Source organism: Aedes aegypti, chromosome 3, assembly GCF_002204515.2.
Source record: "Aedes aegypti strain LVP_AGWG chromosome 3, AaegL5.0 Primary Assembly, whole genome shotgun sequence".
Classification (NCBI taxonomy): domain Eukaryota; kingdom Metazoa; phylum Arthropoda; class Insecta; order Diptera; family Culicidae; genus Aedes; species Aedes aegypti.
In genome coordinates this window covers 296,892,494-296,909,000 of record NC_035109.1, presented here as the reverse complement: position 1 = coordinate 296,909,000, position 16,507 = coordinate 296,892,494, and the positions used below count along the sequence as shown (strand labels likewise).

Below are 16,507 nucleotides of genomic sequence, written 5' to 3'. Positions count from 1 at the left end.
GGATCTCCTAGAGGAATCTCTGAAAAAACTTCAGGAAGAATGCTGAGAGGAATTCTTGAAAGAACTCCTGGAGGCATTCCTGGAATAATTCCTGAAGAAACTTCAGGAGAAATCCCTAAAGGAACTTTTCTATTTTTTTCTAACTGCTGGAGGAATCCGTAAAATAAAATCTCTGGAGGATCCCGAAGGAATCCTTTAAGGGATACAAGAAAAAATTCCTGGAAGAACTGCTAAGGGATCTCCAGTGGAACCCCTTTAAGAATCTCTCTAGAAGCTCTTGGAGGAATCGCTGGAGAAACTCCTGGAGGAACTTCTGAAGGAATTTCTTAAGGATCTCCTGAAGAAAAATAACCCTGAAGGAATTCCCAAAAGAACTTCTGGATGAATATTTGAAGTTATATTTAAAAGAATACCTGGAGAAACTTATGGAGGAATTTCCGAACGTACTCCAGGAGGATTTCCTGAAGCAACTCTTAGAGCAATTCCTGAAAGAATTTTTGGAGGTATTACTGAAGGAACTCCTGCATGAATTCTTGGAAATACTCCTGAAGGAACTCTTGGAAAAAAAACCCTGAAGGAACTTCTTAGGGAATTCCTTGAGGAAATGGATGAATTCCTGGAGATACTCTTGGAAGAATTCCTGAAGGATATTTTTTTTGACGTTGGATAACGTCTTACGGCAACATATGGGGGTACAATTCAGAAAAACGAAAAATTGAGCATGTAACGAAAAATGGTCAGGTTTTGACCGCTAATAACTCAGTCATTTATCGATAGATTTTCAATATTTATCCATGAATCGATTGGAAATTTATCTACGCGTCGATCCAAATGGAGGACACTATTGATTATTAGCAACAAACTATTGAAATATCGTAAAACGTTGACCCCTTTCTTATCTAACCAATCACGTTCAAGCACATTTTTCGGTTCCGCTTCCCACTATAAAAGCGCACCGCACCCTGCTTCTTCCCTCATTCTTCTTTTTGCCGTCAGACTGTGAACACGGTCGGCGAGCAAATTTCGAGAGTCATTCGCGTCCTCAGTTCAGTTTTCAATAGGACGCGAATACAACACGCATTAGAACCGAAGAACCACGCATTTCGGAGCCGCAGCAACTGAAGCCGCTCATTTGAGTGCACCAGCCAGCATAATCGTTTTCGGCCAGAAATCGTCGCTACCAGCCAGTGCTCCGCTGTCATTGCCATGCGGGAGGCTAGCGCGGTCATTCTGGTTCATTAGATCGAGCGGCACAGCCGTCACCGTCCGTGTAATATTCCCTAATTTGTTCGAGATGGCTGAAGAAAATCGACCAAAGCCGCTTGTTGAAGCGCACATCGTCATCCGCACCGCTAATCTCATCGGGCGAGGAGGATTGAAACCAGTGCACCGTCAAAATATGTCCGTGTTACGCAAATTCAACAACTCAATCGGCCCTTTTGAGAGCCAACAAATGTGTTTTAAAGAGTTATTTGTATAATATTCCCTAATGTGTTTACCACATACTTGCTATAATCTCTTAATTCATCTCATAGCATCATACAATAATTGATTTATTACGAATAATTGACAATACGGCAATTTGAAGCTGTTTCCGAGGATGCTGCTGCAGTGCCGTCGGGTTGCAATAACAGCATAATGCTAATCTGTACATCCCTTACCCAGACATCAGTTTCATATAGCCTATTTCCCAGATAAGAAAACGAAGAATATGAAAGGAGGAGCATCATCTGCTATTCTAAGGGTATAAAGCATTCCTCCTTCGTTGAATCTGGTTTCATTCTGTTTTCGCTTTCGAGCTGGTAAGAGCTCCTCCAAACCTGCTCAGCTCCTCGCCACCAGAGGCAAGCTGTTGTACGAGATGGCTGAAGAAAATCGACCAAAGCCGCTTGTTGAAGCGCACATCGTCATCCGCACCGCAAATCTCATCGGGCGAGGATTGAAACCAGTGCGCCGTCAAAATGTGTCCGTGTTACGCAAATTCAACAATTCATCAATCGGCCCTTTTGAGAGCCAACAAATGTGTTTTAAAGAGTTGATTGTGTAATATTCCCTAATTTCCCCTTTTCAGGGCCACAAAATCAATGAAAAGAGTTATTTTGAATTAATACATTTGAAAAACAATTCTTCAATATAATCTCCCAAGCTTCTGAATACATGTAAAGTGATTATTTTGTATTAACACAAAATAATAACACACAATGTCTATAATAAATCAGAATTGACATGCAACAAATAGTGTGAAAATTAATTGGATTTTTAGCAAAAGAAATGTTTCATAAGTTTGTGACTGTCTCAAGCCAGCAAATAGAAGAAGCTAACGTTATCCAACGTCAACTTGGCGGTCGTATCTCGGAAACAACCTCTTACTTTTTATTTTTGTAGGAACTCCTGGAGGAATTCCTCAAGGAAGTCTTGGAGGTATTACCGGATGAACACCTAGAGGAATTTCTGAAGGAACTTTCGGAAGAATTCCTGCAGGAACTCCTGGAGGAAATCCTAAAGGAACTCGTTAAGCAATTTCTGGAGTAGTTCCTGAAGTAACTCCTGGATGAATTTCTGAAAGAACTTCTGAAGCAATTCCTGGAAGAGGTCCTGGAGGTATTCCAGAATGAACTCCTGGTGGAAGTCCGGAATTAAATCCTGGAGGGTATTCCTGAAGAAACTCTTGAAGAAATTCCTAAAGAAAATCCTAAAGCAACTCCTGGAGAAATTCCTGAATGAACACCTAGAGGAATATTCGGAGGAACTCATGGAGAAAAACCTGGAGGAACCACTGGAGTAATCCCAGGAGAAACTCCAAGAGGAATTCATGGAGGAACTCCAGGAGGTGTTACTGAAGGAATTCCTGGATGAATTCTTGGAGACACTCCTGGAGGGATTACTGAAGAAACTCTTGGAAGAATTCCAGAAGGAATTCGTGTAAGATCTTCTGAACGTAACTCCAGGAGGAATTCTTCGAGATACTTCTGTAGAAACTCTTGAAGGATCTCTTGGTGAAATTCCTGAAGGAATTTATTAAGGAAATCTTGCAGAAATCTTGAAAAGTCTCGTGGAGCAATTTCTAAATGATCTCAGGGATTCCTGAAGATACTCCTAGAGGATTTTTCTGAAGAAACTCCTGAAAAAAATCCTGAGGAATTCTTAGAGGAATCCCTGAAGGGTTTCCTAGAGGAACTCCTGGAAAAATTCCTGAAGAAACTCCAGAAGAAATTCCTGACTGCTGGAGGAATCGCTGAAAATAACCATGAAGGAATTCCCGATGGAACTCCTGGAGGATTATTTGGAGTAACATTTAAAGGAATATCTGGAGAAATTCCTGAAGGATTTTCCGAAGATCCTGAAAGAACTTCTGGAAAAAATCCTGAAGAATTCCTGGAGGATTCCCTAGGAAACTCCTGGAGGAATTCCTGAAGGGTTTCCTACAGGAACTCTTGAAGGAATTCCTGAAGGAACTCCTGATGGAATACGTGGAAGATGTCCTGAAGTAAATCATCGAGGATTTCCTGAAAGTTTTTCTGTAGTAAATACTGATGGAACTTTTGGAAGAATTCTTAGAGGAAATCATGGAGGAATTGTTGGAGGAAACCCTGGAGAATTTTATGAAAGATCTCCTGGAGGAATTGTTCGAGGAAATCCTGGAAGTAAATTTGGAGGAATTCCTGGATAAATACCTGGAGGAACTCATGGGCTAATCTCAGAAGAAACTCTTTTAGGAATTTTTGGATGAACTCCTGAAGGTATTACTGAAGGAACTCCGTGATGAATTCCTGGAGATCTCCTGGAGAGGTTCCTGAAGGTACTCTTGGAATAATTCATGAAGGAACTTCTGAAGGAATTCCTGTAGAAACTTTTGAAAGAATTCGTAAGAGCCTCTGGTCAGAATTCCTGAAAGAACTCCTGGAAAATTCCTAAAAAAACTCTTGGAAGAATTCATGAACGAACGTCTGGATGAATTTCTGAAGAACACCCCTTAGTAACTCCTGGAGGATTTCCTGGAGTAATTCCGGAAGGAATTCATAGAAAAGCTCCTGGAGGAATTCCTGAAGGTACTCCTGGAGGAAATTTTGGAGTATTTCCTTGGGGAACTCCTAGAGGAATTCCTGGAAGAAGTTCTGGAGCACTTCCTGAAGGAACTTCTGGAGGAATTTATGTAGGTACTCTTGGAGGAATTCCTGAAGGAACTTTTTGAAGCATTCTTGGAGAAAATCCTGGATGAATTCCTGGAGGAACTCTTGAAGGAATCTCAGAAGGAATTCATGGATGATTTCTTTTACAAATCCCTGGAAAATTCCTTCTAGAATCCCTGGAGCAATTCTTTGAAGAATCCCTGGATAAACTCCTTGATGAGTTTCACGAGGATCCTATAAAGGAATCTCTAAAGTAACTTCTGGAGGAATCCTTAAATAAATTCTAGGAGGATATTCAAAAACTAAATAGAAATTTGCCAAGATGTTTGTTTTGGGTAATACCATGATATATTCCAAATTAGACCACCACTAAACATCCTTCAAAAGTATTAAAAAAAATCTAGAGATATTCTTGAAAGTGATCTTTTTGATGAATGCTTGGAAGAATGTTTGAACATTTTGTGGAGAATACCTGTATGCTCTGGGAATGTTTCTTGGACAATAAGAAAAACGTTATGAAAATTCGATTGGAGATTCCACAAGAATAACTAGAAGAGTAATTCCTAAATTAATATTATTACAGAGATCCCATGTGAATTTGTTAGTGGAATACTGAAGATTTCCTTGAGTGAATCTTTCAGAAACTCCCTCTGGAATCACCGGGAGATTTTTTTTTTTGCCGTTTTCTAATAATTCTGGAGACATTCCTCTACGGAATTATTGGAGTAATGTGTAACATCCTAATATGATAAGGTAATTGCATATCGCAAGGAACTTCATTCCTTAAAATGTTCTAAATTTTTTCGAATCCAAATTTTAACCGCAATACCCACACCGTAGATAAAACTGATTGCGCACAAATTTTGCGCATTTCCAACTCACAAAACTTCGATTTGGTTGAATTTATTCAAATTTTCGCGCTAGTGCTCGTAGCAGGCTCTGTCCCAGTAGGGTCGTTAAATAAAGAAAAATGTTAGGGTTTATTCACATATTTCATAACGCTAAAAATGGCAATTTTCAACAACCACCAACTCCCTCATAACGCATTTTGTAAGAATATTTTCCGATTGTTGTATGTCCTGTAACAACTTGAAGTCACCCACCCACCCTCTTCAGCGTTATGAAATATGTGAATGTGCTCTTATCGGCAGTGCTGGGAATGGTAATAGTAGTAGGCTTGAATTTTCGCGAAAATCACGTGGCTCTCCCAGTACAGTAGTTCAAAAACGTGAATCTCATCAAGTAGCCTATGTTGGGTGCGCGAATTTTCTAAATCATGAGTGTCATTGAAGGCTCAAAATGCGGGAAATGCAGCGGGAAATAGAACATTTTTCTACAGTAATTCTGGGTTGCCCTTAGCAACGGGTGTTTTGCTATTTTCAATGCATTTTGCCTACAGTAGCGATGGGCGTGAGTTTCACTGTCTTCGCTGACTGTGATTGGCTTTGCTTGACTACTGTTGAGTGAATTTCAGATTTTTTCCCAACCCTGCTTATCGCAAAAAAGCATAACTCTTCTCGGGTGCGTTTCATCTTTTTCACAAACGTGCTGTGCGTACACGAATTCTCTCTGTTCTTGGAAGTTTTCTTAAAAACTACCTATAGCAATAAAACAAAACCAAAGCTACCGTGCCTCGCCCGGGTCTAAACCGGGGTGTTACCGAGCTGTCAAAAAATAACGTCGGCGACGATATTTAGAACTCTCCGGTGGATGCACGGCTGACAACATGTTCTTTGTCATGTGTGTGTAGTTGTGAGTTCTCTGTGCATTACCAATATGAAGAGAGGTGGCAGATTTATTTTTATTTTTATTGTGTTATCTTTATTTTATTTTATCATCATTTTTCTCTATTTTTTTTTCTTTATTTGTGTACTTATTTAATTATTAACTTTTTTTTTGTTATAATATTTATTTTTTTTTATTATTATAATTATTTTTTTTATTAAATTTTAATTTTTATTTTATTTTGTTTTTTTTCAATATATTTATTTATTTTATCTATATTATTTTTTTTTGTTTTCTTTTTTTTATTGCTACTGTACATATTGCTTTTCTTATGTCAGCGTTTTTAACTTGTTCTTTTTCCCTAAATAAACGTTCTTCATAATAATAACAATAAAAATAAGAAAATTAATGCACATATACGTACGACAAACAATTAAACATAAATTTTGCAACATTAAAGTACATATAGTATTCCTCACTGTTACAGAGCTCAAGTACGGCGTACAATGGAATTTACTAGAGAAAATGACTTAATCGAGAAAGAATCATTGGAGGGAGTAAGCCCCTGTTCCTCATCAATTCTTAACACTCCTGATCGGGAAGACATGTATGTAGATGATGATGACTATGATGATGGGATTAATGTCACTCTACTATCGTCATCTGTTATTATGGAATCGAACAAGGATTCCTTACAAAATACTGTAGAGGAAAAGCAGATGGAAGCTTCTATCGCTACACTTAACTCTACTAACAATGGAGATGAAAAAGGTTGCAGTAAGCTACCATCAACCGCTGTAGCTACAAGTGATAAAAAGCAGAAACGTCTCAATGGAGCTGGCAAGAAAAGGTTTAAATACCTCGTAGCACATGGACATAGTCCAAATGATGCTCGTATATTAACGGAAAACCCATTCCGCGTGGTGCAACCCGATCCATCTAAGCGTCGCAGAAATGCAGACCTAAGTGAATCTACATCTAGCGACACAAATCCGCCCAAAAAGCTTGCTCGTCAAGTTGTAAGAGGACAATCTTCTAAAGCAAAGTCCTCAGTTCAACAGAGACTTGAACAAGCTTCAAAGGGCGGCGTCTCGTTAGATCCTAAAGAGGCTGAGGGAAACAACAGACTCAATAAACCATTGTTCTCAGAAGTAGTGAACTGTACTAGAATTGGCATCCTTCCCGAAGGCTTTCCTAACACAGAATTTACTACCCAACAATTGGTCACTATTCAAAATGCTATTCTTAAAAAAAGTTGCTGAACAAAGGAAGGAACCAATTAAACCTAAATTCGGCAATTGTTTGTTCAGACCAGGGCATATGATCATTATCTGCAAAAACCAGGACACAGTCAACTGGCTAAAGGCTAAAATCTCCAATATCAAACCATGGGAGAATGCAAGCCTTATTGCAGTTGAAGAAAAAGACATACCCCGGCCTGAAATATTAGTAGGATTCTTTCCACGCAGTGAACAGGATTCTAACGAAGAAATCTTAGCTTTTATAGAAAGTCAGAATGAAGACTTAATAGTCGATGCTTGGAGGATTCTTAAGAGATATACGGTCAAACAGCATCACGTGGAACTCATTTTCACTGTTGATGCCGTTTCCATGAAGTCTCTGGAAAACTGCAAGTTTATAATAGACTACAAATTCGGAGTGGCCTATATAAGGAAAAGAAATTCGAAGGCTGAAGTTATTGAAGATAATCAAGAAAAAGCAAGTAAGGATAAAACAGGTAAATCCAGACAACATTTCGAAGGTGCTAGAGACGTTGAGATGAGCGAGCCTGGCCCAATAGGGGTGGACAACACATTAAAAAGTGCTGAAAACAATGCACACTACACTCTAACTACGAGTACCACTATCGTCAATCAATGCTCTCCACATTCCAAGGAGAAAAATAATGATAAAAGCACTGTGGTACACTCTATTTCTCAACCGGATCATACTAAAAAAAGGAACAACAATTTGGAATACCGCCAGATAGAATCCTACAAACAAACACTTAAAAAAGAGGCGGATAAACTGCCTGCAAATCAAAACAAATAATTTAAGAGAAATGACCAAAAGAAGCATAAAATTTATACAAGAAAACCTTCATCATGCAAAGGCTGCTTCTGCAATTTTGAGCAAAACGTTTATCAAAGGCAAACTGGACGTGGCTCTTCTACAAGAGCCATGGACAAAAAACCATACAATTTTAGGATTACAAAATACTGGATGTAAGTTGATTTATGATAATACGCAGCTCGCTCCTAGAGCTGCAATTCTACTCAACTGTAACGTTAAATTCACACCAATTTCAGAATTCATCGGAAGAGATATTGCTGCTATTTCCCTAGAGGTGCCAACCGCAAAAGGAAAAACGATTGTGTATGTCGCATCCGCTTATTTTCCTGGCGATGTTGATGAAGTACCTCCTCCGGAAGTTGCAGCTTTTGTGTCTCACTGCAAAAAACAAAACAAAGCATTTATCATCGGATGTGACGCAAATGCGCATCACACTATATGGAGCAGCACAGGAATTAACAGTAGAGGTGAGTTACTCTTTGACTACGTATCTCAGAATGACATAGATATATGCAATAAGGGTAATTCTCCAACATTTTCCAATGCTATACGAGAGGAAGTATTGGACTTAACTCTTTGTAGTTCAAAACTCTCAGATAATATAAACAATTGGCATGTATCTGACGAAATATCTTTATCAGACCATAAGCAAATTTTATTTGAATTCTGCGCAAAAGATATATTAAGAGAAACTTTCAGAGACCCACGGAAAACAAACTGGGAATTATTTTGTTCTCGACTTAAATACCAAAAGGAATCCATTTCTGGCACGATAAATTCATCTTTGGAACTAGAAAAGGCAGCCGACTGCTTAACTTCTTCCATCATTAATGCTTACAATGAAAGCTGTCCAGCAAAAGAACGATCTACTTGTAAAGATGTTCCTTGGTGGAACTACCGGTTAGAGAAGCTACGAAAAAATGCTCGAAAACAATTCAATCGGGCAAAATTGTCAAGAATTTGGTCTCTGTATAAAGAGGCCTTAACCAATTATAATAAAGAAATAAGAAGATCAAAGCGTAAAAATTGGAGATACATGTGCGAAGGCATAGAAAGTTCTCATGAAGCTGCAAGACTTCGGAAAGTTCTTTCTAAGGATCATAATAATGGTCTAGGTACGTTAAAAAAGGACGATGGGTCCTACACTGCAGATACACAAGAAAGTTTGGAATTAATGGTGAAAACTCATTTTCCTGGATCCATCCCCATAACAAATCGATCAAGAAATCAAGATATCAGTACCTCTTTAAATGGATCTGATAGATCCAATATAGAGGTTGCAGATATTTTTACATATTCTAAGATTGAATGGGCATTGGATTCTTTCGAATCTTTCAAAACACCTGGTTTAGATGGGATTTTTCCGGCGCATCTTCAAAAGTGCAAGGAAACTATTATCCCTATTCTAATGACTCTATTCAAATCTAGCTTTCTTCTGGGATATCTTCCAACTAAATGGAGGCAAGTCCGGGTAGTGTTTATACCGAAATCTTAAAAAAGATAAAACAGTGCCAAAATCATTTAGGCCAATAAGTCTTACATCAATATTTTTAAAAATAATGGAAAAGCTTATAGATGAGTACATTAAATCAAATATACTTAAAAATAAGCCATTAAGTAGAGCTCAATTCGCTTATCAGACTGGTAAGTCGACACTTTCAGCTCTACATTCGCTGGTTTCAAGAATTAAAAAAACTTTTGACACTAAGGAGATACTATTGGCTGCTTTTCTCGATGTAGAAGGCGCGTTTGACAACGCTAGTTTTACATCGATGAAAAACGCCATGATTAATCGAGATTTCCCTGAAAAAATGATTGAGTGGATAGAAGAGATGCTATCTAGAAGGGAAATATCAGCATATCTAGGAGATTCAATTGTAAAGGTAACAGCTGTTCAAGGCTGTCCGCAAGGGGGAGTTCTCTCTCCTCTTCTCTGGTCTCTGATTGTTGATGACCTACTTATAAAGCTAAAGCTTCAAGGATTCGAAATAATTGGATTTGCAGATGATATTATTATTATAGTCCGCGGAAAATTTGATAAAACTGTTTCCGAACGAATGCAAACAGCACTCAACTTAACCTTAGCATGGTGCAATAATGAAGGATTAAGTATAAATCCTGATAAAACTACAATAGTACCGTTTACAAGAAAACGTAAAGTCTGCATTTCAGCTCTCAAAATAGGAGATACTAAACTATCCTTATCTCTTAGTGCCAAATTTGTAGGTGTTGTATTAGATTGTAAGCTTGTTTGGAATAAGCATATAGAACAACAGATAGAAAAAGCAAGAAATGCTTTCTGGGGCTGCAAAAGAACCTTTGGTAAAAAATGGGGTCTGAAACCGAAGATGATATGCTGGATCTATTCGGCCATTGTTAAACCCATTATTTCATACGCATCAATTTTTTGGTGGGAAAAAACCAAACAAGTCGCTACTCAAGCTAAGTTAAATAAACTACAAAGGCTTGCTACTATTTCAATTACTAGGGCAATACGAAACACCCCTTCAAATGCGTTGAACGCAATGTTAAATCTTCTTCCACTTCATGACTATATACAAATGGATGCAGTTAAGAGTGCTATCAGAGTCAGAAGGTCCTTAGATAGCGCTGATAGTGAACTAAAAGGACATATGACTATATTGAAGCACTTCAAAATAAGTCCAGTGTACTTAGTGAACGAAGATTATATGTTGAAGCGTAACTTTTTTGATCATCGTTTTTGGGTTGCTGATGTAACTCGCCAGGATTGGGACACAGGAGGACCAACTTTCCGATCTGGATCATTAATTTTTTTCACTGATGGTTCAAAACAAGATAACATGGTAGGGTCAGGAGTGTTTGGCCCAGGAGTAAATGTATCTTATGCACTGGGAAGTTGGCCAACAGTTTTTCAGGCCGAAATTTATGCCATTCTTGAATGCGCTGACATTTGTCTTAAAAGGCGCTACCGGAATGCTAATATATGTATTTGTTCGGATAGCAAAGCAGCCTTGAACGCTTTGAAGTCTAGAACTTACACATCAAGACTTGTTTGGGAGTGTTCCAAGCTACTGCAGCAGTTGTCCTATCGTAATAAGGTTAATCTATATTGGGTTCCTGGCCATTGCGGAATAGAAGGAAATGAAAAAGCTGATCAGTTAGCAAAACAAGATTCTTCCATGCAATTTATAGGGCCTCAACCGTTCTTCGGAATGGCCTCTTGTGCTCTGAAAATGCAATTAAAGAGCTGGATGAAGGCAAAAATTAAACTTAACTGGAAGAACGCAATGGACTCTCGTCAGTCCAAACGATTCATTGAACCAGATGCCTATCAAACACAGAGGTTGTTAAACCTCAATAAACACGATCTAAGTACTTATACTGGCTTATTAACAGGCCACTGCCCCAGCAAACGTTACCTTAAAATTATAGGTAAATTGCCAGAAGATATGTGTCGTTTCTGTAAATTAGAAAGCGAAAGCACTGAACATTTGTTGTGCAAGTGTGTTGCACTATACCACAAGCGTTGTAGATATTTAGATAAAGGCTTGCTAGAGCCTAATGAAATTCAGTTCTATCATCCAAAACAGGTACTACATTTTATCCGAAACGTAGTACCTGATTGGGATGCACGCCAATAGCTGTGGAGATAGTTACTTCATATAGAAACATATTTCTACAGTACGGCAAAAACAAAGAGGATAACACCACAATAGATCAACTTAATGGTCGCAGTGGTATCATGTCCCCACAGAGGAAAAAAAATCTCTTATTGTTACAGAGTTATCAGAAATTTTCTTAGGAAAAATGGTTGTTTCCAAATGCCGATATCTCCGAAAGGTGCAAACGGATTTTCAATCTTTTGTTACCATTAGAAAGATTATCTCTTTCTCTGTTTATGGTGAAAAAACTGGGAGGAGGTATTTTGTTTGAAAAGATTGATAAAATTTTGAAAATAATATATTTTTAAACGAAAATTATTCATAACTTGAAAAATAATCGAGATAGTTCTTTGGTGCCTTCAGCAAAAATGTGCAAAATTTGAAAGTTCTTAAAGAGTTTCATACAAAGTATTCAAAAAAAATTTACGCTTTAAGATATATTCACCATAAACCGCATTAAAATGTTTTTTTTTACATATTTCAAGGGAATGGACATTTGAGCCAAATTTAGTTGAAATCCATGATGATTATTTACACGTTTGTACTTTTTTTTGTTGTCATTTCCATAGCATGACCTATATTTTACCAAGAAACCTGCATCTTTTCGTTACAGCTCCGACAACTTCCTTGCGATGGTGCAAATGTGTGAAACTTTATTCAAATTCAGCAAATATTACAAAACTAATCTGCCGAGCAAAAAACACCCGTTAAGCTATTCGGCGGTTGTCGAAAACATCTCCGTTCCCATGGAAAATTTCATTGAGAAATGCGACTTCAACGATTATTTCTCATGCGATTATCTGTTCCATTACGTCATGACCGATATGGGCCTTTGCGTCAATTTCAACATGCTGCACAAACATCGGATGTTACGAGAGGGGTCGTTTCCCAAAAATGATCCCTTCATATTCCCTCGTGGCAGAGGTCTACGTACCGGATGTGACGACAATGGACGTGTAATTGATGTAGACGCTCTTTTGGGGGTCGATAAAGCATCTCAAGAAGAGAATTCCACTTCTACAACCACTGCAAGTCCACGAAACATTCGGAAGAGATCAGTCCCTAGGGATCGGGATTCTATCGATATCTGGTTCCCGGAAGAAGGATACATTGAAAAGCACACCCGGGACATGATCCCTATTCGAGGACTGGGAGCTGGAAAGTACAGGGCATTCAACTTGGCCTTGATTGGCCACGAAGACGACATGAGTAAGAAATGCGACGATTCGCAAATTCGAGGTCACAAAATTCTTTTTCATTCCCCGGTGGATTATCCACACATGATTAACTCGGTGGTGATCCCATTTGATCACATCACACAGATAGCCGTCAAGCCGCTGGTTGTGAAAACAAGTCCCAAAGTACGTAACTATCCTTGGGAGAAACGCCAATGTTTCTTCGAAGATGAGCGCTATCTGAAGTACTTCCTGGTCTACACACAGAATAACTGCGAACTCGAATGTCTATCGAACTTCACCCTGGCAATGTGCCGTTGTGTAAAATACTCCATGATGCGCTCGGAAGAGATGGAGGTTTGTGAAACAAGCGATTATACGTGCCTCTATCATGCTGAGATGGATTTCGTCAAAACTGAAGATCCAAATCGACGGTTTACTTATTTTAAAAGACCAAAACTGAATGCTTTCGACTTCAGGGCTGCGTGCAACTGTTTGCCAGCTTGCACAACGTATCAGTACGATTTTGAAATTTTCAAGCAAAGCTTTGGAAGTGGTAAAATTGACGGCATATCCGCGTGAGTATTACTTTAGATAAGTAAATTAACAAAAGATAATCGTACATCAATATTTACTTACCAGAGACTACCTGGGAACTCTCAGCGTATTCTTCAAGGAACCGCAGTTCATCGCGATGATCAGATCGGAGCTGTATGGATTTACGGATTTCATTGCTAACTGTGGAGGTCTGCTGGGGCTCTTCACGGGCACCAGTCTGCTGAGTTTAGTGGAAATTGCTTACTTTTGCTTCGTGAGACCTTTGAGCAGAAGAATCAATAGATCCAGGGTCAGTAGTGTGCATAGTCTACCGCCAGTTATAAGTACAGTATCCGGGAATGGGAAGGCATGCGAAGAAATACAGCCAGTGGAGAAATGATCAAATTGGAGAATTGCCGCTCAGTGAATCAATATTTATTTATTTATTTGGTTTTACATTAATTAGCTTGGTAAATCCTCGCCAGCAACATTTCGCCAATTCACTCGGTTCATGGCCGCTTCTCTCCATCCTCAACTGCGACCTACGCTCTCCAGGTCCTGGTGCACCTGGTCAATCCACCTAGCTCGCTGCGCCCCACGCCTTCTTGATCCGATCGGATTCGTAGCGAACACCATCTTTACAGGGTTGTTGTCCGGCATTCTTGCGACATGCACTGCCCAGCGTATTCTTCCAGCTTAAGCTGTCTTTACGATACTGGGTTCGTCGTAGAGTTGAGCGAGCTCGTGGTTCATCCTTCGCCGCCACACACCGTTCTCCTGCACGCCGCCAAAGGTCGTCCTAAGCACGGCGTTCGAAAACCCCAAGAGCTTGCAAGTCCTCCTCAAGCATAGTCCACGTCTCATGCCCGTAGAGGACTACCGGTCTTATGAGCGTTTTGTATATCGTGCATTTGGTGCGGGGGTGAATCTTTCTTGACCGCAGTTTCTTCTGTAGAGCATAGTTGACACGACTTCCACTGATGAAGCGCCTTCGTATTTCGCGACTAACGTTGTTGTCAGCCGTCAACAAGGATCCGAGGTAGACGAACTTGTCCACCACCTCGAAGCTATCTCCGTCTATCGCGACACAGCTTCCTAGACGGGCCCTGTCGCGCTCAGTTCCGCCTACCAGCATGTACTTTGTTTTCGACGCATTTACCATTAGCCCGAACCCTTGTTGCTTCGCGTTTAAGGCAGGTGAACAAATCTGCTACCGTTTCAAATTTTCTCCCAATTGGCCGGAAAAAAATCGTACCTCGACTGTCAAGTCTGGGTCTCCTTCAAGCGCAATATTGAACAACAGGCACGAAAGTCCATCGCCCTGTCGTAGTCCCCGCCGAGACTCGAACGAACTGGAGTGTTCACCCGAGATCTTCACGCAATTTTGTACACTGTCCATCGTTCCTCTAATCAATCTTGTGAGCTTCCCGGGAAAGTTGTTCTCGTCCATGATCTTCAATAGCTCTGCACGGTCGATACTGTCGTATGTCGCCTAGAAATTGATGAACAGGTGGTGCGTAGAGACCTGGTACTTACGGCATTTCTGGATAATTTGCCGCACGGAAAAGATCTGGTCCGTTGTCGAGCTGCCGTCGATGAAACCTGCTTGATAACTTCCCACGAACTCGTTTGCTATAGGTGATAGACGACGGAAGAGAATCTGGGATAGCACTTTGTAGGCGGCGTTTAGGATGGTGGTTGCACGATAATGTTCACACTCCAGTTTGTCGACCTTTTTGTAGATAGGGCATATAACGCCTTGCTTCCACTCCTCCGGTAGCTGTTCCGTTTCCCAGATTCTGACTATCAGCCGATGCAGACAAGCGGCTAACCTGTCCGAGCCCATCTTGATGAGTTCGGCTCCGATACCATCCTTGCAGCGGCCTTGTTGTTCTTGAGCTGTTGAATGGAATCCTTAACTTCCCCCATCATGGGAGCTGGTTGGTTTCCACTGTCCGCTGTGCTGACGTAGCCATCGCTTTCGCTGTCCTGACCTTATGTGCCTGTGTTCTCCGCACCATTCAGGTGTTCATCGTAGTGCTGCTTCCACCTTTCGATCACCTCGCGTCCATCCGTCAAGATGCTCCCATCCTAATCCCGGCACATCTCAGTTCGCGGCACGAAGCCTTTGCGGGATGTGTTGAGCTGCTGATATAACTTTCACGTTTCTTGAGAACGGTACAGCAACTCCATCTCTTGGCATTCCACCTCTTCCAGGCGGCGCTTTTTGTCCCGGAATGGGCGGGTTTGCTGTTTCCGCTTCAGTCTGCATCGTTCCACGTTTTGCCGCGTGCCATGCTGCAGAATTGCAGCCTGAGCTGCATTCTTCTTCTCTAAAACCTCCGTCGAACCAATCGTTTCTTGAGCTCCGTTCCACATATCCGACAATGCTTTCGGCAGTGTTGTTAATAGCTGCTTTGACTGTCCTTTGCATATCACCCATCATTATAAAAGCTGTTCCCAGTTCACGTGTGTAGCCGCAACTCTGATGGTATGATTACCTCTAAACGTTCGCACCATCGAGCCTGTCCAGCACACCTCCTGCAGCGTTACGATGCCTAAACCGCGGATCTTCAGTATGAGTGTGCTTCCGATGAAGTTGAGAGATTTGCAGTTCCACGTACCGAGTTTCCAATCGCTAGTCTATTTTCGTCGCTGTGGTCTTTGCTGATTGTTCCGGTCCGTATTCTCTCGTTGACGTTCATGTGCTGATGTATTTTTACGGTTGGCTTGCAGGGCCTGACACCAACCCCCTAGATTTCCGGAGGACCGTTCCCCCTAAATATTCGGAGGGCCATAGTGCGCAGTTTAGCTTAGAGTCCTTCTCTGGCACTCGGACGATGATCAGCCGCCCCTGACATGGGGAACAGACGCCGTTGTGAGCCGCTCCTAACATGGAGTACAGACGCTCAAGGTTTGCAGAAGCAGAAGCATAACCAAACCCCCCTTACGCGTACCCCGGCCAGTACCACGAGGAGGTAGGGATAGGAGCTGCTGGGCAAGAGGCTAAGGACCACACAAAGGGGTCTATTTTATTCCTGCAGGTATGCGAGGTACCAATGGTACGCCATGCCCAGCCATTTACCGTGCCCAGTGATTCAATAACTTATTTCAATTTTGAACGGTTCAGTGAAACAATGTTCAACTCATCAATGTGTTCTCAAAATAAATGACCAGTAATTATTATATAAAACATACAGTTTCCAAAAAATAAGATGTAAAA

At 40.6% G+C, this 16,507-nt stretch overlaps 2 protein-coding genes across 3 annotated transcripts in view; one reads left to right on the top strand and one right to left on the bottom strand.

The window, feature by feature from the left end:
• LOC5578236 (apolipoprotein D) overlaps positions 1 to 16,507 on the bottom strand; it is a 146,722-nt gene that overhangs the window by 41,784 nt on the left and 88,431 nt on the right. The window lies entirely within an intron of this gene.
• On the top strand, positions 12,085 to 13,773 carry LOC110679504 (pickpocket protein 28-like). Its single transcript, XM_021854301.1, has 2 exons — positions 12,085 to 13,325; positions 13,390 to 13,773. The coding sequence occupies exons 1-2, from the start codon at positions 12,205 to 12,207 to the stop codon at positions 13,682 to 13,684; spliced, it is 1,416 nt and encodes a 471-aa protein (XP_021709993.1). The 5' UTR covers positions 12,085 to 12,204; the 3' UTR covers positions 13,685 to 13,773.

Coding starts and splice junctions, on each gene's coding strand:
- LOC110679504 (XM_021854301.1), top strand. CDS start 12,205: ATGGTGCAAATGTGTGAAACTTTATTCAAATTCAGCAAATATTACAAA. Junction 13,326..13,389: donor AAAATTGACGGCATATCCGC/GTGAGTATTACT, acceptor TTTACTTACCAG/AGACTACCTGGGAACTCTCA.